The 24,916-nt window shown below is 41.9% G+C and overlaps 1 protein-coding gene across 8 annotated transcripts in view; it reads left to right on the top strand.

Moving 5' to 3' along the window:
* LOC117506605 (R3H domain-containing protein 2) overlaps positions 1 to 24,916 on the top strand; it is a 207,404-nt gene that overhangs the window by 148,274 nt on the left and 34,214 nt on the right. For 6 of the 8 annotated variants that reach the window (XM_034166125.1, XM_034166122.1, XM_034166123.1 and 3 more), the window contains 7 exons: positions 6,191 to 6,360; positions 7,000 to 7,098; positions 11,434 to 11,727; positions 18,141 to 18,276; positions 20,037 to 20,194; positions 22,864 to 23,003; positions 23,271 to 23,371. In XM_034166125.1, the coding sequence (XP_034022016.1) occupies positions 6,191 to 6,360; positions 7,000 to 7,098; positions 11,434 to 11,727; positions 18,141 to 18,276; positions 20,037 to 20,194; positions 22,864 to 23,003; positions 23,271 to 23,371 (1,098 nt within the window). The remainder of the gene's footprint in view (positions 1 to 6,190; positions 6,361 to 6,999; positions 7,099 to 11,433; positions 11,728 to 18,140; positions 18,277 to 20,036; positions 20,195 to 22,863; positions 23,004 to 23,270; positions 23,372 to 24,916) is intronic. The other 2 variants (XM_034166127.1, XM_034166126.1) reach the window with 1 other exon arrangement.

Here is a 24,916-nt window from a genome sequence, read left to right as displayed (position 1 = left end):
CAGACGAGAAGCGCCGTTTCAACTCCTTGAACGCGGCATCGCAACGATCCGACCAGGTGAAGGGGACTTTTGGTGAGGTCAGGGCTGTCAGGGGGCTAACTACCTGACTGTAGCCCTTAATGAACCTCCTGTAGAAATTAGCAAAGCCGAGGAACTGTTGCAGCTTCCTACGGCTAGTGGGTTGGGGCCAGTCTCTCACCGCCGCAACCTTGGCCGGATCAGGAGCGACGGAGTTGGGGGAGATGATAAACCCCAGGAAGGACAAAGATGTGCGGTAAAACTCACACTTCTCGCCCTTCACAAACAGCCGGTTCTCCAACAACCGCTGCAGGACCTGACGTACATGCCGGACATGAGTCTCAGGATCCGGAGAAAAGATGAGTATATCGTCTAGATATATGAAGACGAATCGGTGCAGGAAATCCCGCAAGACATCATTAACTAATGCTTGGAACGTCGCAGGGGCGTTTGTGAGGCCGAACGGCATGACCAGGTACTCAAATTGACCTAAGGGGGTGTTAAATGCCGTCTTCCACTCGTCTCCCTTCCGGAGCCGAACCAGGTGATACGCATTTCTAAGATCTAGCTTAGTGAATATTTGGGCTCCATGCAGGGGCGTGAACACTGAATCCAACAGGGGCAACGGGTATCGATTACGAACCGTGATTTCGTTCAGCCCCCTATAATCAATGCATGGACGAAGTCCGCCATCTTTTTTACCCACAAAAAAGAAACCTGCACCCATCGGGGAGGTGGAATTCCGGATCAACCTGGCGGCTAAAGAGTCCCGGATGTAGGTCTCCATTGATTCGCGCTCAGGTCGTGAGAGGTTGTACAGCCTGCTGGACGGGAACTCAACGCCTGGAACCAAATCAATGGCACAATCGTACGGACGGTGGGGGGGAAGGGTAAGCGCCAGATCCTTACTGAACACATCCACAAGGTCATGGTACTCCACCGGCACCGTCCCTAGATTGGGCGGGACTCTGACCTCCTCCTTAGCCTGGGAACCGGGAGGAACCGAGGAACATAAACATGCCCGATGGCAGGTCTCGCTCCACTGAACCACTACCCCGGACGGCCAATCGATCCGGGGATTGTGTTTTAACATCCAGGGGAACCCTAGAATCACACGGGAGGTGGCAGGAGTCACAAAAAACTCGATCTCCTCCCGGTGATTTCCTGACACCACCAGAGTTACTGGTGGTGTCTTATGTGTGATTAGAGGGAGTAGGGAGCCATCTAGTGCCCGCACCTGCACAGGCGAGGTAAGCGCCACCAGAGGGAGCCCTATCTCCCTGGCCCATCTGCTGTCTAACATATTCCCTTCAGAGCCCGTGTCCACCAGTGCTGGGGCCTTCAGGGTTAAATCCTCATAAAGGATTGTCACTGGGAGTCGTGTGGCAATATGGGTATGTCCCACGTGAATGTTTTGGCCCACCCCTAACCCAGTGTCTAGGGGCGGGCGTTGGTGTTTAACCGCTCGGGGCAGTCCCTCACTTGATGCTCTATTGAGCCACAAACAAAGCACGCTCCGCGGGCCAGCCTCCTCTGTCTATCTGGTGCCCTAAATGTGGCCCTGCTCGTGTCCATAGCTTCGTCAGCAGGGGGAGCTGTCACCACACGGAGCGTAGAGGCCGTGGAGCTTTGGGAGTGCGGAACTCGATCTGAACCGAAAGGGAGAGGGACGGCGCGTGCCCGGCCACGCCCTTCGTCTCGTTCCCGACGGCGTTCTTCTAACCGATTGTCTAATCGTATAACGAGATCAATAAGCCCGTCTAAATCCCGCGGTTCGTCCTTGGCCACCAGGTGCTCCTTCAGGACCAACGATAGTCCGTTTACGGAGGCGGCGCGGAGGGCAGTGCTATTCCAGCCGGACCTCGCAGCCGCGATGCGGAAGTCGACTGCATAAGCAGCTGCGCTCTGGTGCCCCTGTCTCATTGACAGCAGCACGGCTGAAGCGGTCTCTCCTCTATTTGGGTGATCGAACACTGTTCTGAACTCCCTCACAAACCCATCATATGTCAGAAGGAGCCGTGAATTTTGCTCCCAGAGCGCTGTAGCCCAAGCGCGTGCCTCGCCGCGAAGCAGATTAATCACATAAGCTATCTTACTAGCATCAGTCGCGTACATGACGGGACGTTGTGCGAAGACGAGCGAACACTGCATGAGAAAGTCCGCGCATGTCTCCACACAACCCCCGTACGGTTCTGGAGGGCTTATGTATGCTTCAGGGGAAGGTGGGAGGGGTCGTTGAACGACCTGTGGAACATCACTAATGCGCACAGGATCGACAGGAGGGGGAGCCGCAGCAGCGCCCTGAGGGCGCGCTTCCACCTGCGCGGCGAGAGCCCCCACCCTGCGGTTAAGGAGGACGTTCTGCTCGGTCATCAGATCCAGCCGAGCCGTAAAAGCGGTGAGGATTCGCTGCAACTCACCGATCATTCCTCCTGCACACGCCTGTGCACCCTGCTCTTCCATTGGCCGTTCAACGGCCGGTTGACGCCCCTCGGGGTCCATGACGTTGGCCGAGATATCCTGTTGGGAAAGTGTAGGTACACGGACCCACAACAGGGGGCGCAAATGAACGGACAATGGAGGAAGTCAAATAACAACACTTTACTGTTGTGAATAAGCACAACAAACACAGCAGATTACAACAATAGACAAAAGGCCAAATCACAAAAGGTGTCGTGTGGGCAGGCTCGAAGATAGAAGACGTCTGTCCAAAGTAGAACCGGAACCACACGATTTCCTCCGGCACCAGACCCCGGGAATACTGGAGCCGCCAAGTCCCGAACTCCCAGGTGGCCACTGCCTCCGCGTGTCGGACCTGGTACTGCTGGCGAGGAACAAAAAAACAATTAAATGTGGGCGCGTTTGCACCCAGCAATCCACACGGCAGGAAAACTACCTCCACCTCTTGTTGGAAAAAGAGTCTGCTATACAATGCACAGAAGTCACAAAAGGTTACTGTCGAAAGATCACACAGTCAGCTGAGAACGTTACCTTCCAGGTAGAGCGATATCTCGGCAAAGAGGTGGAGACGTTGTCCTGCTGATGTACCCCTGCTGATCAGGTGATTGGTAACAGCTGTTGCAGGTGATGCGTGACAGCTGTCACCCTGGCTGCTCCTGTGAGGCGGCTGCGCCCTCTGGTGCCTGGAGCCCGCACTCCAGACAGGGCGCCCTCTGGTGGTGGGCCAGCAGTACCTCCTCTTCTGGCGGCCCACACAACATTCAGTGTGTAATTGGAGTCTTACAGCAACCAGCCACACCTTTATGGTAGAGTTACATAGAGAAAGATGTTAAAAAAAAAACAACAAAAAAAATGAGTTAATCAACAGGAGTTTGCAAAATGCATGAGACTGTCAAATCAGCTTGAACATAGTTTAATGGTCTAACAAAAGCAAATTGTGTTTTTTGAACACAAGACTGCTTGCCATATTTGCTGTTAACCAAACACTGCAAATGATGATACAAATGCAACGCTGATTGTGAAGCATGGTGACAGCAAGACACAGGAAATAAAATCTTCAGGAAAACCTTGAGAGACTTAGATTTGTTTTCGAGCAAAACAACCTCAAGCATGAACTCAAGTTGATCTAGGAATGGTTTAAAACAGCACCGTTGATCTCAATTTTGTGAGAATTTTTTGGCTGGACTCTAAAAAAGAAACAAAAACCTGTTTGATCCCCTCAGAGACCTTTTCTGCTTTTTTAAAGAATAATGCAGGGAAAGCCAGGCTGTTGTTTATGCAGTTTAAAGTTTCATTTAATTTTTTAATGAGTTTGTGGATTTTTTTTTTTTTTTTTTTTTTTTTTTTTTGCAAAACTGAGATTTTCACTTTGACATTAAAGAGCATTATGATTTTAAATTACTGAATACGCAAACACATATTTTAATGGATTTATGTCTTGAGTTAGTGACTGTTTGACTACAATACATCATCACAATGTTTGTGCAGTAACTTGTCATTGAAATTCATTGACAGTGCATCTGGAAAGTATTCACAGTGCTTCACTTACTTTTTCCACATTTTGTTATCTTACACCCTTATTCCAAAATGGATTAAATACATTTTTTCCCTTAAAATTCTATACACAATACCCCATAATGACAATGTGAATTTTTTTTTTGTTTTTGGCATATATATATATATATATATATATATATATATATATATATATATATATACCTAAGATCCTTGAGATGTTTCTACAGCTTAATTGGAGTCCACCTGGGGAAAATTCATTTGATTGGACATGATTTGTAAAGGCGCACATCTGTCTTCATATAAGGTCCCACAGTTGACAGTGCATGTCAGAGCAGAAACCAAGCATGAAGTCAAAGGAATTGTCTGTAGACCTCTGAGACAGGATTGTCTTGAGGCACAAATCTTGGGAAGTGTACAGAAACATTTCTGCTGCTTTGAAGGTCCCAATGAGCACAGTGGCCTCCATCATCTGTAAATGGAAGATGTTTGGATCCACCGGGAGTCTTCCTTGAGCTGGCCGATGGTCATCAAGGGAGAAGAGCTTTAGTCAGGAAGGTGACAAAGAACCGATGGTCACTCCGTCAGAGCTTTAGCATTCCTCTATGAAGAGAGGAGAACCTTCAAGAAGGTCAAACATCTCTGCAGCAATCCACCAATCAGGTCTGTAGGGTATAGTGGCCAGACAGAAGCCACTCCTTAGGAAAACGCACATGGCAGCCCACCTGGAGTTTGTCAAAAGGCACCTGCAAGACTCTAAGACTATAAGAAACAAAATTCTCTGGTCTGATGAGACAAAGATTGAACTCTTTGGCGTGAATGCCAGGCATCATGTTTGGAGGAAACCAGACACCGTCCCTACAGTGAAGCATGGTGGTGGCAGCATCATGCTGTGGGGATGTTTTTCAGTGGCAGGAACTGGGAGACTAGTCAGGATTGAGGGGAAAGATGAATGCAGCAATGTACAGAGACATCCTGCTCCAAAGCGCTCTTGGCCTCAAACTGGAGGACGATTCATGTTTAGCAGGACAATGACTCTAATCATACAGCCAAGATATCAAAGAAGTGGCTTCAGGACAACTTTGTGAATGTCCTTGAGTGGTCCAGCCAGAGCCCAGACTCGAAACCGATTGAACATCTCTGGAGAGATCTGAAAATGGCTGTGCACCAACTGTCCCTATCCAACCTGATGGAGCTTGAGAGATGCTGCAAAGAAGAAGGGGTAAAACTGCTCAGTGATAGGTTTGCCAAACTTGTGGTATCATGTTCAAGACAACTTGAGGCTGTAATTGCTGCCGAAGGTGCATCAACAACAACATTTTGAGAAAAATGTGTGAATACTTATGTACATGTGATTTCTTAGTTCTTTGGGTGTCCCAAAAAAATATGCCACATTTTATCAGCAAAGAAAATGGTCAAAGCATGTGTCTAGGAAATAAATTTATGGCTGGATAGAAAGCTGAAAGGTTGAAGTTTTTCATATCAATGTCAATATTGGCCCTGCATTTTGTCAGTCTCTTAGACAACATGTTCAATGTAGGCCCCGCGGTGGCCAGTTACGGCCTGCAAACGCTTTGGGGAAAGTGTCCTGAGGAATGTTTCTGATTTCTCGGCAGATGTTTTCCTTCAATGCATCGATGCTTGGCATCAACATAAACTTCAGGGTCTCTGCAAGTAAAAAAGAAACATAAGTGATTAAGTTTGTAAGGGTCAAACAGAGTGTTTTAAATGTTGTATATTTTTTTGGGACACACTATATATATATATATATATATATATATATATATATATATATATATATATATATATATAAAAATTTGCAATAATTGCAAAAATATTTTTTTCGTGTTGTCATTTGGGTGTTGTGTGTAGAATTTTAAGGGGAAAAATGAATGTACTCCATTTTGGGAAAAAGGCTGTAACATAAATTGTGGAAAATGTGGGAAGTGCTGTGAATGCTTTCCAGATGCACTGTGTATCTTATTTAGCACACCCTTCTTGTTAAACCAAATCAGAATTTGTAACTTGGTATTCACCTCAGCCTCTAAAGAGCTGTCGGTAGAGACTGAACCCATTGCTTGCACATTACTTCACCTTGTTATCCAAAACATGCCTATTGTTATGGAGGATCATATAAGAACAAATTGGCATATGAGAATAATTTCCTGCTTTGCACTTTCTTGTCCTGTATTAACAGGCCTCCCTCTTGTCAGTGCTGATGTGTGTCCACCATCCGTAGCCTCCCAGTCCAGCCGGAGCTTGCTTCCCTGTCCTCAGCAGCCTCAGCCTCAGTCCCAGGCCCCCCCTCAGTCTGCACTGCTGCCCACCCCACAGCAACACCCCATGGGTAACCACATCATTGCTCAGGTAAGCACTACTTCCACCAAACTTTGTTAGCCACATTAGTCAGAAATTAAAAACAAGACCTGCTTAGTAAAGTGTCTTCTGTGATCACACATCCACATGCCTCCTGTGTCTGCTAGTTTGGCTAAATTAATGAATATAGGTTAAATGATGAGGTCACCATTACCACATAATCACTGAAAACTAACCTAATGGCAGCAATTTATGTGACTGATTCTGTATCATTAGTGGTCATTACTGTTGTCTTTTTTTAAGTCATTTTATTTCAGTTTTATTCTTGTTTATATAAACATTGACAAGTAAATGTGATTTCCATTACTATCCATGTGTTCAATAACAACTTTTCCTCTGTGTTCTAAGCCTCATCTTTCCTGTATTCACCTCTTATTCCCTTCTATCCATCTGGCTGTGTGGCATTCTCCTTATTGCTTGCATGCTCCATTTTCTCTCTCTCTCTCTCTCTCTCTCTCTCTCTCTCTCTCTCTCTCTCTCTCTCTCTCTCTCTCCTCTCTCTCTCTCTCTCTCCCTCTCTCTCTCTCTCTCCCTCTCCCTCTCCCTCTCTCTCCCTCGTGCTCTGTCTCTCTCTGTCTCTGTGTACTCTAATGCTGTATTTCCTCCCTCTTTCTGGGTGTGTGTGCATAGCCGGTGGCGTCTCTGCAGCCCTCTCAGCCTGTCTCCTACTCCAGCCCTTCCTGCCCCCAGGTTCTCCTGCCAGTCTCTCCTCCCCAGCAGTACACAATGGTACTGTAGCTTCAAGACAAAAACTGCATTTAGGCTGCATTGCTCACACCTCACACGTTGCTGTTAGTTCATGCTTGATTGTACTAAAGGCTCTTGAGTTCTGATAGTTTCATCTCATAAGACCATAGTTAATTATTTCACCAAAATATGGAATTAATAAATTTCCTGCTGTCAACATGAGTTGCAGGCCACAAATGGCTAACTTGTGACAGGGAAGTTATAGGTTTTCTCCTTTGTTTGCAGGAACCATTACATTTAGCTGATTATTTAATACATCTACAGGCAGTTTTCTAGAAAAATCCAGTAGGAGGGCAATTGCTGTGGTGAGGGAGCGGGGTGATCAAGCGGGGGGTCTAAAAAAAACACCAAATCGGAGCATTTTTAAACAGTCTTGACCGTGTATTTACCACAATTGGAATCTTTTTTGAGTAATTATACCATTTCTAGTGGTCAGAAACATTGTGTGGTGTTGATGTGATATTTTCTCAGGGAAAAGAAGTTTTTAAAAGATAACATGTTGTGTAAGTAGCGTATAGGGGTGTGATCTGTATCTCACAGATCGATTTGATTTTGATTCATGGGGTCATGAGTCGATTCAAAATTGGTTTTGATTCAAAGGTTGATTTTTGATTCTAAATTAATTTACTGCATAGAGCTGATAATTTCAGGAGTGACTCAAATCTGCTGCAGTGTATTAAAGGTGGTGTGGCAAATGATGCCATGAAAGCAAAGTGTGTCTAAGATTATGTTGATTTATATTTGAAAAAGGCAATGCAAACAAAAGCTAATCTATGAGTAAACATTTGTTTTTCACAACACTGTTGGGGATGCAGGTTTTTTGAAATGAAGTGTTGAATCTAGTTATTCTTTTTGCACATTCAGAATTGGCTGGAAATTTGTTAGTGAAGCAGATGAAAATAAAGTAATTCAAGATTTGTAATGTTTTTATCTATAGTTGAGCCAGTTTCATTATTTTGTTATTGTATATTCCATGTCATTTTATGTTATTTATTAGTCATAAATAAAGTTTAAAATGTTAAAAACACATTAATATTGGATGAATACGGCATTTGCTGCGGTGTCCAAATATCCAGTTGCTTTAATCTGAGTAGCAGTGACCTGGATCCGACACTTCAGCACTGTGAGACGGAGTACATTGCATCTGGAAAGTATTCACAACGCTTTACTTTTTCCACTTTTAATGTTACAGCCTTATTCCAAAATAGGTGAAATTAATTTTTCCCCTCAAATTTCTACACATAATTCCCCATAATGACAACATGAAAAAAGTTTTTTTTTTTTTTTTTTTCCGCAAATTTATTAAAATAAAAAACTTAGAAATCACATGTCCATAAGTATTCACGCCCTTTGCTCAGTGCTTTGTTGATACACCTTTGGCAGCAATTACAGCCTCAAGTCTTCTTGAATATGATGCCACAAGCTTGTCACACCAATCTTTGGGCAGGTTTGTTCATTCCTCTTTGAAGCACTTCTCAAGCTCTGTCAGGTTGGATGGGAAGCGTCGCTGCACAGCCATTTTCAGATCTCTCCACAGATGTTCAGTCGGGTTCAGCTCTGGACTCTGGCTGGGCCACTCAAAGACATTCACAGAGTTGTACTGAAGTCACTCCTTTGATATCTTGGCTGTGGGCCTTGGGTGGTTGTCCTGCTGAAAGATGAACTTTCACCCCAGTTCCTCCAAACATGACCCATGGCATTCATGCCAAAGAGTTCAATCTTTGTCTCATCAGACCAGAGAATTTTGTTTCTCATGGTCTGAAAGTCCTTTGGGTGCATTTTGACAAACTCCAGGTTGGCTGCCATGTGCCTTTTACTAAGGAGTGGCTTCTGTCTGGTTACTCCACCATACAGGCCTGATTGGTGGATTGCTGCAGAGATGGTTGTCCTTCTGGAAGGTTCTCCTCTCTCCACAGAGGAATGCTGGAGCTCTAACAGAGTGACCATCGGGTTCTTGGTCACCTCCCTGACTGAAGCCCTTCTCCCATGATCGCTCAGTTTCAACGGGCGGCCAGCTCTGGGAAGAGCCCTGGTGGGTCCGATCTTTTTCCACTTATGGATGATGGAGGCCACTGTGCTCATTGGGACCTTCAAAGCAGCAGAAATGTTTCTGTACCCTTCCTAACATTTGTGTCTCGAGACAATCCTGTCTGAGGTCTAAGGACAATTCCTTTGACTTCATGCTTGGTTTGTACTCTGACGTGCACTGTCAACTGTAGGACCCTATATGTAGACCGGTGTTCTTTTCCAAATCATGTTCAATCAACTGAATGTACCCCAGGTGGACTGCAGTTAAGCTGTAGAAACATCTCAAGGATGATTAGTGGAAATGCACCTGAGCTCAATTTTTAGCTTCATGGGAAGGCTGTGAATACTTATATACATGTGATTTCTTAGGTTTTTTTTTTTGTTTGTTTGTTTAATTTGAAAGAGATTTGCAAAAATCTAAAACACATACACACACACACACACAAACAACAAAAACAAATTGCAATTATGGTGTATTGTGTGTAGAATTTTGGGGGGGGGGGGGAGAATTTCATCCATTTTGGAATAAGGCTGTAACATAAAATATGGAAAAAGGGAAGTGCTGTAAATACTTTATGGATGCACGGTAAGTCATTAAATGGTTCAAAGAGTCTAATTGTTCCTTTTTCTGATGTTTAATGCAAAATATAGCAGGAATTAGGCAGGTGCACAAGTATTTGGATAGTGGGGATATTTTTTTCCCCACTCTTTTTTCCTGTGTACACATATGCAGTTTAAATGAATTTGCTGCAGTTCGAAGCGGTCGAGAAACTATTGCAATGATCATTTAGTGATTGCAGCCATTTTTATACGTTGTCCTTCCACTTTTAGTTGTCATAAGTACTTGGACAGCCTATAGGGTTAATGTTTGTTGCATCTTTTTTACACCTGTGTTTTTTTAGAGAAGTCATGGAATGGATACATGAACATTTACGTGTCACTGAATATGTCTTTGACTTCATTTACATCAGTTACTAAGAGTTACGACTAAAATAATTTGCTTCAATTTGCTTTACTTAAAAGAGCTCAGGTCAGGTCTTTTGCATGATCATTCCATCCGCTGCACTATTTCATCTTTAAGTAGAGATAGATTTAAACTAATTTGACCAAAAAGAAGATGTAAAATATTTTCATCAGAAGTTACATGGGAAACTCAAGGTTAGATTTCATCCATTTTCTGGAATGAAAAGTCTGCTCTGTCCAATCACAATGCAGTGACTGGTTTTCAATTTATTTCAGTTTCAATTCAGTTGATTTCATTTATACAGCGCTAAATCACAACAAGACTGCCTCAAGTCGCTTCACACAGCGCTGTGTGTTACATAAAAAAATCTCATGTCATGACGTTGATCATTTCATATACCAACAATGATATATATCGCAATATAATTCATTTTTCTGTAAATTTAACAAATTAATAGTTGATATGTATGCACTCACTTTTTATGAAGTATCTTTGGGCAAATGCTTAAGCATGTAAAAAAAATAAATAAATAAAATAAATACTTGAAGACTTTTGAATTGTCCTGCAACTTTTTAATTTAAGTTGCATTGTTTCAGTTGATTTTTTTTAATAACTGAAAAGTGTGTGTGTGTGTGTGTGTGTGTGTGTGTGTGTGTGTGTGTGTGTGTATATATATATATATTTAAAATCAAAGTAAAAATAAAAATGCATGTAATGTAAAATTTAAAGTGTTAAAAACCCAAAGATGGCTTAAAAGTACTATTTAGTGCTATAAGTACATCTTGATTGCTTTATTCTAGTTCCATTGTGTACAGAGGAAAAAGAAAATCATAAATTGTATCACTGTCTAAATATTTATGGAGTGGCTGTATTGCGCTTCTTTTACATAAAGTTAATGCACTATGAAGGACAAACATGTACTGATTGAAATACTGTTATTGGAAAGGTCCTTATTTTTAATTAATAAAGTTCTGTCTGGTAGATCTAATTTTACCACCCATTCAATACTTTTAATCTGGCCTTTGTTCCTTTTGTGTTGAATTTGCCTTCAGTTCCTACAGTCTCATCCGTTATTTACAGGATACAGGATTTTAATTTGTGCGTTTATATTTTTTTTCATATGCTGACGACATTGATGGGGAATGTTCTGAGTGTTCATCTTTTACAAATGGCTATTTTTGCAAACTATGTGAATACTTAAAATAATTATTTTTGTCCATAATGGTACTACTGATTTGTCTGTCGCTATATTGATTATTTTCATGTGTATTTATGAAGCAGAGATTTAACCAAAACCCAGTACTATTATAATTGATGTCTCCCAGGGAGAAGAGCTAACATCTCAGTTCAGCCAGATGACGCTGAGTCGGCAGGGCTCCAGTGAGAATCCTGAGCCTCCCCCAATCTATCAGGCTGCTCCCACTGTCCTGTCCCAGCACCCTCCACCTCAGACCAGCTACATCATGGCCACCGCAGGTCAACCTATGCCACCTCCATCTGGATACCAGCCTGCCACCGGACACCCACATCCACCACCACCTCCACCTCCTCCATCTCAGCCCGTCATGCAGGCACCACCACCCCCACAAGGTTACTTGCAGCCACCACCTCCTCAGCAGGTAAGTGTCTCCAGAACTTGTAAGTGAAAGACATCAGACCATAGACCCATCAGTTTTTGACAAGTATGGACAGTGTCACCTCATGACCTGGTTTTACTTACTTACTTTACTTTACTCTTTTTTTGGTTGTCTGGATCAGAAATTTCAGTTAAATATATCATATAGCAGACGAAACACAGATATTTGAGAAGTGAAATGAAGTTTCTAGTATTTACAGAACGTGTGCAATAATTATTTAAATAAAATTGGGCAGGTGCATAAATTTGGGCACCCTTGTCATTTTATTGATTTGAATACATTTAGCACTAATTATTGCAACACAATTGGTTTGGTAAGCTCATTGACCCTTGACCTCCTTACACATTTGAATCCATTCATGAGAAAGGGTATTTAAGGTGGCCATTTGCAAATGTTTCCCCTCTTTGCATCTCTTCTAATGAGTGGCAACATGGGAGTTTCTAAACAACTCTCAAATGACCTGAAAACAAAGATTGTTCAACATCATGGTTTAGGGGAAGAATACAAAAAAGCTATCTCAGAGATTTCAGCTGTCAGTTTCCATTGTGAGGAACATAGCGAGGAAATGGAAGATCACAGGCACAGTACTAGTTAAGGCCCGAAGTGGCAGTCCAAGAAAAATCTCAGATAAGCTGAAGCGAAGGATGGTGAGAACAGTCATAGTCAACCCACAGACCTGCTCCAAAGGCCTACTACATGATCTTGCTGCAGATAGTTTCTCTGTGCATTGTTCAACTATACAACACATTTTGCACAAGGAGATGCTGTAATGCAGAGGAAGCCTTTTCTGCGTACACGCCACAAACAGTCACTTGAGGTATGCTAAAGCACATTTGGACAAGCCAGCTTCATTTTGGAATAAGGTACTGTGGACTGATGAAACAAAAATTGAGTTATTTGGACATAACAGGGGGCAGTATGCATGGCTGAAAAAGAACACAGCATTCCAAGAAAAACACTTGCTACCTACAGTAAAATTTGGAGGTGGTTCCATCATGCTGTAGGGCTGTGTGGCCAGTGCAGGTACTGGGAATCTTGTTAAACTTGAGGGTCACATGGATTCCAGTCAATATCAGCAGATTCTTGAGAACACTGAATGAGAAAACAATGAATCAGTGACAAAGTTGAAGTTGCGCTGGGGCTGGATCTTTCAACAAGACAACGACCCTAAACACTGCTCAAAATCTACTAAGGCATTCATGCAGAAGAACAAGTACAACGTTCTGGAATGGCCATCTCAGTCCCCAACCCTGAATATTATTGAAAATCTGTGGTGTGATTTTAAGCGGGCTGTCTGTGCTCAGAAACCAACAAACCTGACTGAACTGGAGATGTTTTGTAAAGAAGAATGGTCCAAAATACCTTCAACCAGAATCCAGACTCTCATTGGAAGTTATATGAAGCATTTAGAGGCTGTTATTTCTGCAAATGGAGGCTCTACTAAATATTGATGTATTTTTTCTGTTGGGGTGCCCAAATTTATGCACCTGCCTAATTTTGTTTAAAGAATTATTGCACACTTTCTGTAAATCCTAAAAACGTCATTTCACTTCTCAAATATCACTGTTTGTCTGCTATATGATATATTTGTTTGAAATTGCTGATCCAAACAACAAATGATTTATAAAGGAAAATCATGGAAATCATCAGGGGTGCCCAATCCTTTACATATACGCAACAAAAATATAAACGCAACACTTTTGGTTTTGCTCCCATTTTGTATGAGATGAACTCAAAGATCTAAAACTTTTTCCACATACACAATATCACCATTTCCCTCAAATATTGTTCACAAACCAGTCTAAATCTGTGATAGTGAGCACTTCTCCTTTGCTGAGATAATCCATCCCACCTCACAAGTGTGCCATACCAAGATGCTGATTAGACACCATGATTAGTGCACAGGTGTGCCTTAGACTGTCCACAATAAAAGGCCACTCTGAAAGGTGCAGTTTTGTTTTATTGGGGGGGATACCAGTCAGTATCTGGTGTGACCACCATTTGCCTCATGCAGTGCAACACATCTCCTTTGCATAGAGTTGATCAGGTTGTCAATTGTGGCCTGTGGAATGTTGGTCCACTCCTCTTCAATGGCTGTGCGAAGTTGCTGGATATTGGCAGGAACTGGTACACGCTGTCGTATACGCCGGTCCAGAGCATCCCAAACATGCTCAATGGGTGACATTTCCAGTGAGTATGCCGGCCATGCATGAACTGGGACATTTTCAACTTCCAAGAATTGTGTACAGATCCTTGCAACATGGGGCCGTGCATTATCCTGCCGCAACATGAGGTGATGTTCTTGGATGTATGGCACAACAATGGGCCTCAGGATCTCGTCACGGTATCTCTGTGCATTCAAAATGCCATCAATAAAATGCACCTGTGTTCTTCGTCCATATCTGGTGTGACCACCATTTGCCTCATGCAGTGCAACACATCTCCTTCGCATAGAGTTGATCAGGTTGTCAATTGTGGCCTGTGGAATGTTGGTCCACTCCTCTTCAATGGCTGTGCGAAGTTGCTGGATATTGGCAGGAACTGGTACACGCTGTCGTATACGCCGGTCCAGAGCATCCCAAACATGCTCAATGGGTGACATGTCCGGTGAGTATGCCGGCCATGCAAGAACTGGGACATTTTCAGCTTCCAAGAATTGTGTACAGATCCTTGCAACATGGGGCCGTGCATTATCCTGCTGCAACATGAGGTGATGTTCTTGGATGTATGGCACAACAATGGGCCTCAGGATCTCGTCACGGTATCTCTGTGCATTCAAAATGCCATCAATAAAATGCACCTGTGTTCTTCGTCCATAACAGACGCCTGCCCATACCATAACCCCACCGCCACCATGGGCCACTCGATCCACAACATTCACATCAGAAAACCGCTCACCCACACGACGCCACACACGCTGTCTGCCATCTGCCCTGGACAGTGTGAACCGGGATTCATCCGTGAAGAGAACACCTCTCCAACGTGCCAAACGCCAGCGAATGTGAGCATTTGCCCACGAACTGGAGTCAGGTCGAGACCCCGATGAGGACGACGAGCATGCAGATGAGCTTCCCTGAGACGGTTTCTGACAGTTTGTGCAGAAATTCTTTGGTTATGCAAACCAATTGTTTCAGCAGCTGTCCGAGTGGCTGGTCTCAGACGATCTTGGAGGTGAACATGCTGGATGTGGAGGTTCTGGGCTGGTGTGGTTACACGTGGTCTGCGGTTGTGAGGCTGGTTGGATGTACTGCCAAATTCTCTGAAACGCCTTTGGAGACGGCTTATGGTAGAGAAATGAACATTCAATACACGAGCAACAGCTCTGGTTGACATTCCTGCTGTCAGCATGCCAATTGCACGCTCCCTCAAATCTTGCGACATCTGTGGCATTGTGCTGTGTGATAAAACTGCACCTTTCAGAGTGGCCTTTTATTGTGGACAGTCTAAGGCACACCTTTGCACTAATCATGGTGTCTAATCAGCATCTTGGTATGGCACACTTGTGAGGTGGGATGGATTATCTCAGTAAAGGAGAAGTGCTCACTATCACAGATTTAGACTGGTTTGTGAACAATATTTGAGGGAAATGGTGATATTGTGTATGTCGAAAAAGTTTTAGATCTTTGAGTTCATCTCATACAAAATAGGAGAAAAACCAAAAGTGTTGCGTTTATATTTTTGTTGAGTGTACAACTGTATATATACTAGATATACACACACAGTGCCTTAAAAAAGTATTCGCCCCCTTCGTTAGGGTGGTCCTTTACAGCAGGGGTTCTCAATCCGGGCCTCAAGGACCCCTGAACTTAATTCAGGCGCACAGCCAGTCAAGTAACAGACACCTGAATTAGTAAATCAGCTTGTGATATAGCAGGGAGAGATGGAAAATGTGCAGGTTCAAGGATCCTTGAAGACCAGATTGAGAACCCCTGCTCTACAGTATGTCACCAATAAAAATGTGACTTTCTTAAAGTGCTTCCTGAGAAAATTGTTCATCTTGATGAGAAAATGTTTGGTGCAAAGTTTTATTTCAATACACCTATTCTAACCACTGCCCCACGCAGGGTGGAAATTGCAGTGGTCGAGCATGTTAGCGCAAACCAGCAATAGTAATGTACCTGTTCACAAATGAAATACAAATTGAAACAACAATCCTTTCGCCTTTAATTGACCATACAGGAGAGATTAAAAAAAAAGTATTACATGTCAGTGTCCACCTATTTGGTGAAAACAAACAGTCATGGGGAGTGGAGTTTGGTTCAGATTTTCTTTGCCTCCGGGAACTGACGTCGATGCCACTCAACAACTTGCAGCAGGTGTTGTTGCTGCTGTTCATTCTTCATTAGGATCTGATTGTGATCCTGGATAAGTCCTACTCCTCGCTCAGCAAAATCATTGACAGCAGCAATGTTATCCAGGACCTGCTGTGACGACTGGAATGACGAGTTGTCCTCCCACTCTGAGGGGTCCTTGATGAAGAAGTCCATGTTGTCTCAAAAATGCAAGGCAGATATAACAAAATCGGCCACCTAATGTATCCAGTCCAAAACTCAAAATTTCACTCGCATGTCACAGAAAACAGGGGCCGGGCGGCAGTGGTTAATACATTGAACAAAAATGTAAAGGCAACACTTGTTCCATTTTTCATGAGCTCAACTCAAAGATGTAAAACATTTTGTATATACACAAAAGACCTATTTCTCTATATTATATATCTATATATGTCTTTCTCTATATTTATTGTTACACACCTGGCTCAATAAGGGAGTAACAAAAGAGGGGAGACGACACATGGACTAGGTTTAACAATATTTATTTAAACAAAATAACGTGTACGTGTGAGTCAGTATGTGTGCAAGTGTTGCAGTGCGTGTGGTGTGTGGAAGTGTAACTTAATCAGATAAACAGAAAAGCATAAAAGTCCATGGCTGGCTTCAGCAGGGCTCCAACAGTCCAAGCCCTGTGTGCGTGGTGGAGACAGGAGGAGTGCTCTCACACACACACCTGCACTCAGGTTTTAATGAGGCTGCAGTCAGACACAGGTGGAGCCACAGCCAGACAAAAAGGGAGGAGGTGAAGCAGGAGCACCTGGGCAGAAAGCAGAGGCAGCCACAAAGACAAACAAGCCCTCCCCAACCTCCAAACTGAACAACACGGGTCAGGGCCATGACATTATATATCTAAATATTGTGCACAAATCTGTCTAAATCTGTGTTAGTGAGCACTTCTCCTTTGCTGAATGAATGAATGAATTTATTCGGCACACAATTCAACAATAACAAAAAACTCGTAACAAAACAACTCTACAGTCATCCCATGTGGCTGAAAGCGTGCGGGCAGAAGCAAAGCTTATAAATACCCACCCCTTAAACTATAAAAATAAATATATACACACATGTATGCATGCATACATAATCACAATTTCATAAACCCCTATCTCCACACACACAAATATATATATATATATATATATATATATATATATATATACACACACACACATACACACCCAAAATACCAAAAAAATTGTCAATGAACTCAAATTTACAAAATACAACCAGTCAAACAACGGCACACAACACATATTCCCGAAAGCAATAACAGAGATAATCCATCCCACCTCACAGGTGTGGCATATAAAGATGCTCATTAGACAGCATGATAATTGCAAAGGTGTGCCTTTGGCTGCTGCTAAAAGTGCCAACACCATTAGCATACACCATTGTATTACTCAGTACAAATACTGCAACAGAGACATCTTAGATCATCCATTCGGATGTTTCAACACACAAGTAGCCCTGTAGTTCCAGGTGTTTGCAATAAAATACAGCTGCATTGAGCGGAGTCTGAGCGAAGACGAGATGCTCTGCTTAGCCACTGTCACTCATAGTGACCACGTCCCAAATTTTACACAACTTCATTGTTTAAAATGGCTTAAATTAAGAAGTTATTCAAAAAATCACTCCCTGTACAGTTGTCATGGAGGAAGAAACTATAGACTCCAAAACTGGCTTTGTACCAGGCTGTAAACATGTTTATTGGAGATTTTAACACCAAGTCCTATGAGAAAGTGCTGTATTTTTTATCCAACCTTAAGCGGCCAGTCAAGGAGCTGCACTTCTGCAATGGCTTCATCTTATGGCGTGGGAGTTTGCCACTTGCTCAAGATATACTTTTTCCAATTACATTGCAAATTTATTAAAGTAAATTTGTAAAGTTATGTAGCCACTTTGTCATATTTTTCACTTAATTGCATTGTTATTAAAATTTCCAGTGTTCCATGACATAACCTCTTTTCCTTGTAGGGGTTCAAAAAGTTATTTTTGTGATATCCCATCTTGTTCTGTATTTAAAACTCAATTCTCTCTCTTTCTGTCTCCCCACTCCCTCCTCAGATACAAGTATCGTACTACCCTCCTGGTCAGTATCCCAGCTCAGGCCAGCAGTACCGTGTACCCCAGCCCATGTCCCACCAGGTGTCTTATCCTGCCCAACGTACACAGCCCATGCCTCCGCCCACACAGCAGTCAGGTTTGTATATTTATTTTTTTTTTACCTTAGCAAAACCTTCTATGCTCCCATTGACTGCATGGATAAATTTACAGACGGTATCAATATTAACTCACACAGAAAAGTTGTCTTTAAAATAAACTGTAATGAGCAGGAAGATAAAGGGCCAAAATCCCAATCAATCATTAACAATTACGTTAACGCTGGAAAAGTAACAACATATGAATTATGATGAATGTAAATTTTGTTCAAGCTAATTGTTTAAAATCTCTCTCATATTCCATAAGTACCGGTATTTAAACTTTTAACTGGTCATATTGGGCATCAGCATCATCTGTTGATAGATAACATGACATTTTGACAAATTACTATGCAAGAGATATCATGTAGTACAGATAAAATTAGGTCATTGTCCTGTCCTTTTGAAAAACAGAGAAATGCACTCAGAATCAAGCTGAATACTTTCATCTTGAGAAAAAAAATTGTCATGCTGGAATTACTATCTTTAAATTTGATCCTCTGGGAATTTGTCAAGGTTGGAATAAGTGGGATCAGGTTGCTGTGGCAACAGGAAATAGAGAGCATAGCTTGCTTTGGGTTATTTTGACAAAGATGCTTTCGTATAAGACTAGTTGGACAGGTAAAAAAAAAAAAGAATAAGTTACTAGTTCAGTGGTTCTTTTAAAAACCATATCCATGTTGTAGGGGTGTGCAGCTCTCCTTTATAAAATGCTACCATACGTAGCTAGATACATGGGCTATAAACATCTGGATCAATATGTTTGATTATGGACAGATTTAATTTGATGTGGTACTATATGTGGTCCACTGCCACCAGAACCCCGATAAGTAGCAGAAAATGGATGAATCAAAGAATGATGCAGTTTGATACAATTCTTTAATATAGATATTCATTTTTCATGATGAATTAGAATAAGACCGAAGTGGCATTGTTCACCTTCACATGCATAGTTCAGGCCATCCATCTCAGGTTCTTTACTGTTGAGATTTACAGAAAATGGGTTTTTCTTGCCAGATTTTCTTGACTTTTGTCCAGTACTCCAAAATCTAATCACCTTCAACAGTGAAAACTGTACCCTGTTTTGCCAGCACAATGGGAAAAATACAAAACCAGGAGTCTCTAAGCAGGATCTGTGTGCAACATCCATAGTAGACAAATTGATCAGAAGAACTTGAGACTGGTGCAGGGTTGACATAAACAAGTACTTTAGAAAAATACACCCACCTAGCCATATTTCTTCACATGTTGGGATACCACTAAAGACACAAAGACGGTTACAAAGTAGGTTGCTAACGTTATTTTGATTGCTAAGAATGTTTTAATATGAATACGGTGGTTTAAAAAAAAAGTCCTGTAATGGTCCCAGTTAGAAGTCATACTGAACCATCTTGTGAAGTTTAGTACAAATTGCTTCATGATGAACCAGTAAGAAGCATGCATATATGGTTATATCCTTGTTGGAGGTGTGTGTGTTCATCATCCAAAGTTGGCCAAGGAGTTCTTATGCATTTTAATGAAATCTAAGATTTTGTACTTGACTGTACTGTGTGAATTTTTTTTTTTTTTTTTTTTTTTAGTACGTTTGCAGTTGTGAAGCTGGTTAAAATGTTTCAGGTGTACAGTGTCTACTGTTGTGCTGTGATTTATTTATTTTTCCTCAAAGATAATAATGATCTACTCTTGCTCCTTTCTAACTCCCCGTAATCCTTTCCTTTAATCTTTTTTTACCAGTCTACACTAATTTCTCCCTTATCATTAGGTCTGCAGACCATAATGCCCAGCCAGCAACCAAGTTATCAGGGCATCATGAGCGTGCAGCAGCCCCAAAACCCCGGTCTGCTCAATTCCCAGAGGACAAGCCTGGGAGGACAGATGCAAAGCATAATGGTCCAATATCCACAGATGCCATCATATCAGGTAATGTTGTCATTTTTAGTCATACCACGTTTGTGCAGTCTGATCTTTGATTTAATTGTCAGAATCTGTGTGCTCACCAATTTGAAATTAGTAGCATTGATCTTTGATCTGCTAAACCATTTGAAGGAGGTTGGCCAGCTTGCATTCTTGAAGTACTTGTTGTCGTCTAAACATTATCTGACTTTGCGGCAAGTGTCACATACCTGATCTGTATTCATAGGGCAGAAAATCTGGAAAGTGAGAGCTGTTACATAAGGCTCAGCTTGAAACAGAAGTGCAACCATCAAAACATCAGTAAATCCACTATTGCACTTTAAGGATCCTGCATGAACAGTGTGTACAAAATGCATTCACAGGTATCCTTTTGTTCCTTTAACAGACTGGAGGAGCAAAAACATTTTTATTTTTTATAAGTATCCCTTTGATACTTTGTTCCGTCTTGGTATATTCATTTTGGTGCTTTAAACAGTAGTTAAATTGGGTCAAAATAATAAGTCCGCTTGAATCTCCTGAGTCAGGATGTGACTTGACATTTGACTTGAGACTTGACAATGATTTTTTTTTTTCACCCCTGCATTTCAGTATTTTGGATGATGTGAACACTGTAGAACCTGTACAGCATGGTGGTTTAGTTGTTAGCACTGGTGCCTCACAGCAAGAAGGTTGTGAGATAGCTTCTCGCCCTTTGTGTGTGGCGTTTGCATGTTCTTCCTGTGTTTGTGAGGGTTTTCTTTACGGTCACTCCGGTTTTCTCCCACAATAAAAAAAAAAAAAAAAACATGTATATTTAGGGTCTGCTCCTTTCTCTGCCCTTGACCAGGGCAGCGTCTCTACATCTGGAGTTGGTCCCTGGGCACCGGACTGTGGCTGCCAACTGCTCATAATGGTTGGTTGTGTCTTACTGTAATTAGAATGGGTTAAATGCAGAGGAAAAATTTCATTGTATGTATGTATATGTACAATGACAATAAAAGCTCTAGTCTATTTTATTCTGTACCAAGATGAACGCCTCATCCTACATTGTTAAACAGCTCCACCTGGTGTACAACTTAAACCATAGAAAGGGAGTCGAGATGAAGAAAACGACTGAATTTAGTGCACTGTAGCAAAGTTCAATGCTGCACCGTAACACATTCAACACAGTGCTCCAGTGGTCGTCATGCTTGCCTTACAGCAAAGCTGTCTAATGTTTGATTCCCCACCAAATCCTAGCCAGTTTCTGTATGTAGTTTACAACATTTTCCCCTGTCTGGATAGTTAAACCCCCACCATTAAGACGTGCATTTGGTTAAGGCTACAGCAATTAGCCTTGACTAGTCTGGATTTGATGTTTGTCACGAAGCACTGCACTGTGGCTGACCACTGTTTCTTGTGTTTATGTCAAAGCTTTGAACCAGTTTCTGGAACAAAAATGAAAACCACAAATGTTTGGTATTTCACTAGGAACGAAAATGAAACCAGAAACTTCATATTTTTTTATGTTCTGTAACAGAATGGTTTATTTAAAATAATGGTACCCGGTAATACCATTTTTTTTTTTTTTCTTCTTCTTTTCATTCTTGGAAAGGTTTCCGTTTACAATGACCTGATGAGGTTCAGTCCGCGCGTCGTTTATTTTCATTGTTGTTGGTGGGGCTGAGAAACACACCTAGGGCAGACAAACATCAGTGAATTTGTTTAAAAACACTGGGTTTATTTGATCATTATTATACTTATTTTTGTCTTTGATTTATTTTCATCACAAGCAGATCGTTGTCACAGGGTTCTCACTAGCATTATAACAGTGTAATGGCCTGTTACGCTGCTGCCTGAAAAAAATTACACTGCAGTTCGGCCGTTACATTGTTTTTGAGGGTCTGTAATGGGAAAATGATCAATTCTCTACGTTGATTGTGGACCCGCTGGATCCACAGTTTATTCATAAACCTCTGTCAAAGACATTTAATGATATCAATCATGACTCACCTCTGCTGATTGAAGTTGCTAAACTAGACTCTTTTCTGTTGTTGTGGGCAGAACCAAGAATCATCCACCACTTCACACAGACAGTTATTATTCGTTCACCATTAGTGTGCATTTTTTGTGGGGCAGCCAACGACGCGGGTCTCTGCCATTCACTGGACCATTAATATATCCCGCTTCACTGGTTTGTAAACTGAAGTTACTGTCCCTCATGTAAAAGAAAATAATAATAATAATATTATTAATATCCTCCACTCCATTTGTGTGTTGTGGGTTTTGGTGCGGCTCTCTGTCAAGTAAAGTTGGAAAGACAGATCATTCCGGAATCAATAACTTCAATCAGCGGGTCTCAGAGCTTCTTTCTTGCTTTAAGCTTCAAGGTAGGGAAATTATAATTTTCCCGATACACACCCTCAAAAACAACGGCTGCGCTGGCGTAGTGTGGACTGAAGGACTGATAAGGGAATTGTTAACCAAAAAGGCTATTGATGTCAGTGGATCGAATAATTTCTTATCCATTCTTAACAGGAACCGGTTTTCAGTATCCATCCCTAGTACTAAATCAATTCAGCTTTCACATATGCTTCAAAAAATGTAAGGTCTTTCACCAACAGAATTATAGTCAGCATTTGAACTGGAGGCATATCATGTTCCTAAATGCTGTTTATTCACTTACTTTATTTCTTCTCTCCCCCCCTTTGATGAAGGTGCCAGTGGGAAATGAAAATCAGCAGGTGGTACAGCAGCAGTACCAGCAGCAGGTGATGGTGCCAGTTAGCCAGTCTGTCCAGGGGCCCATGCCTGTCTACTACAGTGTTATCACACCCACACAGCAGAATAGCACAAGGTATGCCTTAAACCAAGTATTGTTGTCATGTTTTATACAAAATCCATCAGAGAGGACTATATGATATTTTAAACAAGTACATTGAACAACTCTTCATGGTTGATCTGTGATCATTAGTAGTTGTGATATATGATCATTTGGTTGACCTATTATAGTGGGACATCACTGTAGATAATTGTTCTTGTAAGGTTCTTCTACCAGCATATGTCTTTTGCTCTTTCATCACACCATTCACCATTATTATACCCATTTTTGTCCATCTTCCAGCCCATCAGTAGGTTACCTGCAGCCCCCAAACTCAGAGCAGTATCAAATCACACAGTCGCCGTCCCCCTGCAATCCTCAACAGTTGCAGCAGCAATATTCAGGTGAGACTTGGTGCTCAGACCTTGTCACTACCATCTGTTAAAACTATTTTTGTGAGTGCTTCAACAATATTTGATAGAACAATATCAAAGAGCCACTTCAGTTCAAGTTTCTTTGCACTCCATCTTAATTTCAGCACAAAACACTTGCAGAATATGATAATCACAGTTGGCAGACGTTAAATGTACAAGAATAAACCAACACTGAAAAAGGGCTGTGAATTCCCACTGTGCTTTGTACCTGCAAAGGTTATAATGACTAATAGTAGATGTGGTAACAAAAAAGGTGAAAGGTTTCAAGAAAACATTCATATGTGCAGAAAGTTTACATGTTGCACCTTTCCCCAACAAGATAGTCCTCTTCAAGTAAATTAAATGTTGCTTGAACTTTGTGTCATGCACTAATATAACATTACAACATTAATTTGCTCAGAATATGTGGATTGGATTTCTAACATGGCATCCGGAAAGTATTCACAGTGCTTCACTTTTCCACATTTTATGTTACAGCCTTATTCCAAAATGGATGAAATTAATTTTTTTCCTCAAATTTCAAAATAAAAAATGTGGAAAAGTGCAGCACTGTAAATACTTTCTGGATGCACGGTATGTCCGTGGTGAACGTTTCCAGATTGTTTGTTTTCCTGGCCCACACCAGATTTAGTTTGTGGCCTGATTTCACAGTGTTTGTATTTGTAAAATATGTTTGGAAATGTCTCTGAGACCCCACAGTGGATATTAAGTCTCACCTTTTCACGTCCTGATCCTAGATTGAAGGATAAATGTAACGTGTCGCTGCTCGTCCACACAGCAGCAAATGACGGACGCTGTTACAGATTGTCACGTTAACTCCGCATCACCTCAAAACTGCAAAGAAATGCAGGGAAATGTTGTTCTGCTGCAGTGAGATGATTTAAGGTGCATTAGGAATGAATTCAAATGGGCCTCAAGCAAAAAGGACCAAAACGCTAACCTGACTTTTTTTAATCATGACGGGGACTAGCAGGAGAGAGCATATCTCACCCGTGTTGGCTTCCCTTCATTGGCTTCCTGTTAATGCTAGAATAGAATTTAAAATTCTTCTTCTTACTTATAAGGTTTTGAATAATCAGGTCCCATCTTATCTTAGGGACCTCATAGTACCATATTACCCCATTAGAGCGCTTCGCTCTCAGACTGCGGGCTTACTTGTAGTTCCTAGGGTTTGTAAGAGTAGAATGGGAGGCAGAGCCTTCAGCTTTCAGGCTCCTCTCCTGTGGAACCAGCTCCCAATTCAGATCAGGGAGACAGATACCCTCTCTACTTTTAAGATTAGGCTTAAAACTTTCCTTTTCGCTAAGGCTTATAGTTAGGGCTGGATCGGGTGACCCTGGACCATCCCTTGGTTATGTTGCTTTAGATGTAGACTGTGTTTCATAATTATTGTATGGCCTTGCCTTGCAATGTGGAGCGCCTTGGGGCAACTGTTTGTTGTGATTTGGCGCTATACAAGAAAAAAGTTGATTGATTGATTGATTGAATCATCGTTTATACAGAAAAGCCAACAGT

Source organism: Thalassophryne amazonica, chromosome 3 (assembly GCF_902500255.1).
Source record: "Thalassophryne amazonica chromosome 3, fThaAma1.1, whole genome shotgun sequence".
NCBI classification, from domain to species: Eukaryota; Metazoa; Chordata; class Actinopteri; order Batrachoidiformes; family Batrachoididae; genus Thalassophryne; species Thalassophryne amazonica.
The sequence above is the reverse complement of the archived record's forward strand: the minus strand, read 5'-3'. Positions and strand labels throughout refer to the sequence as shown.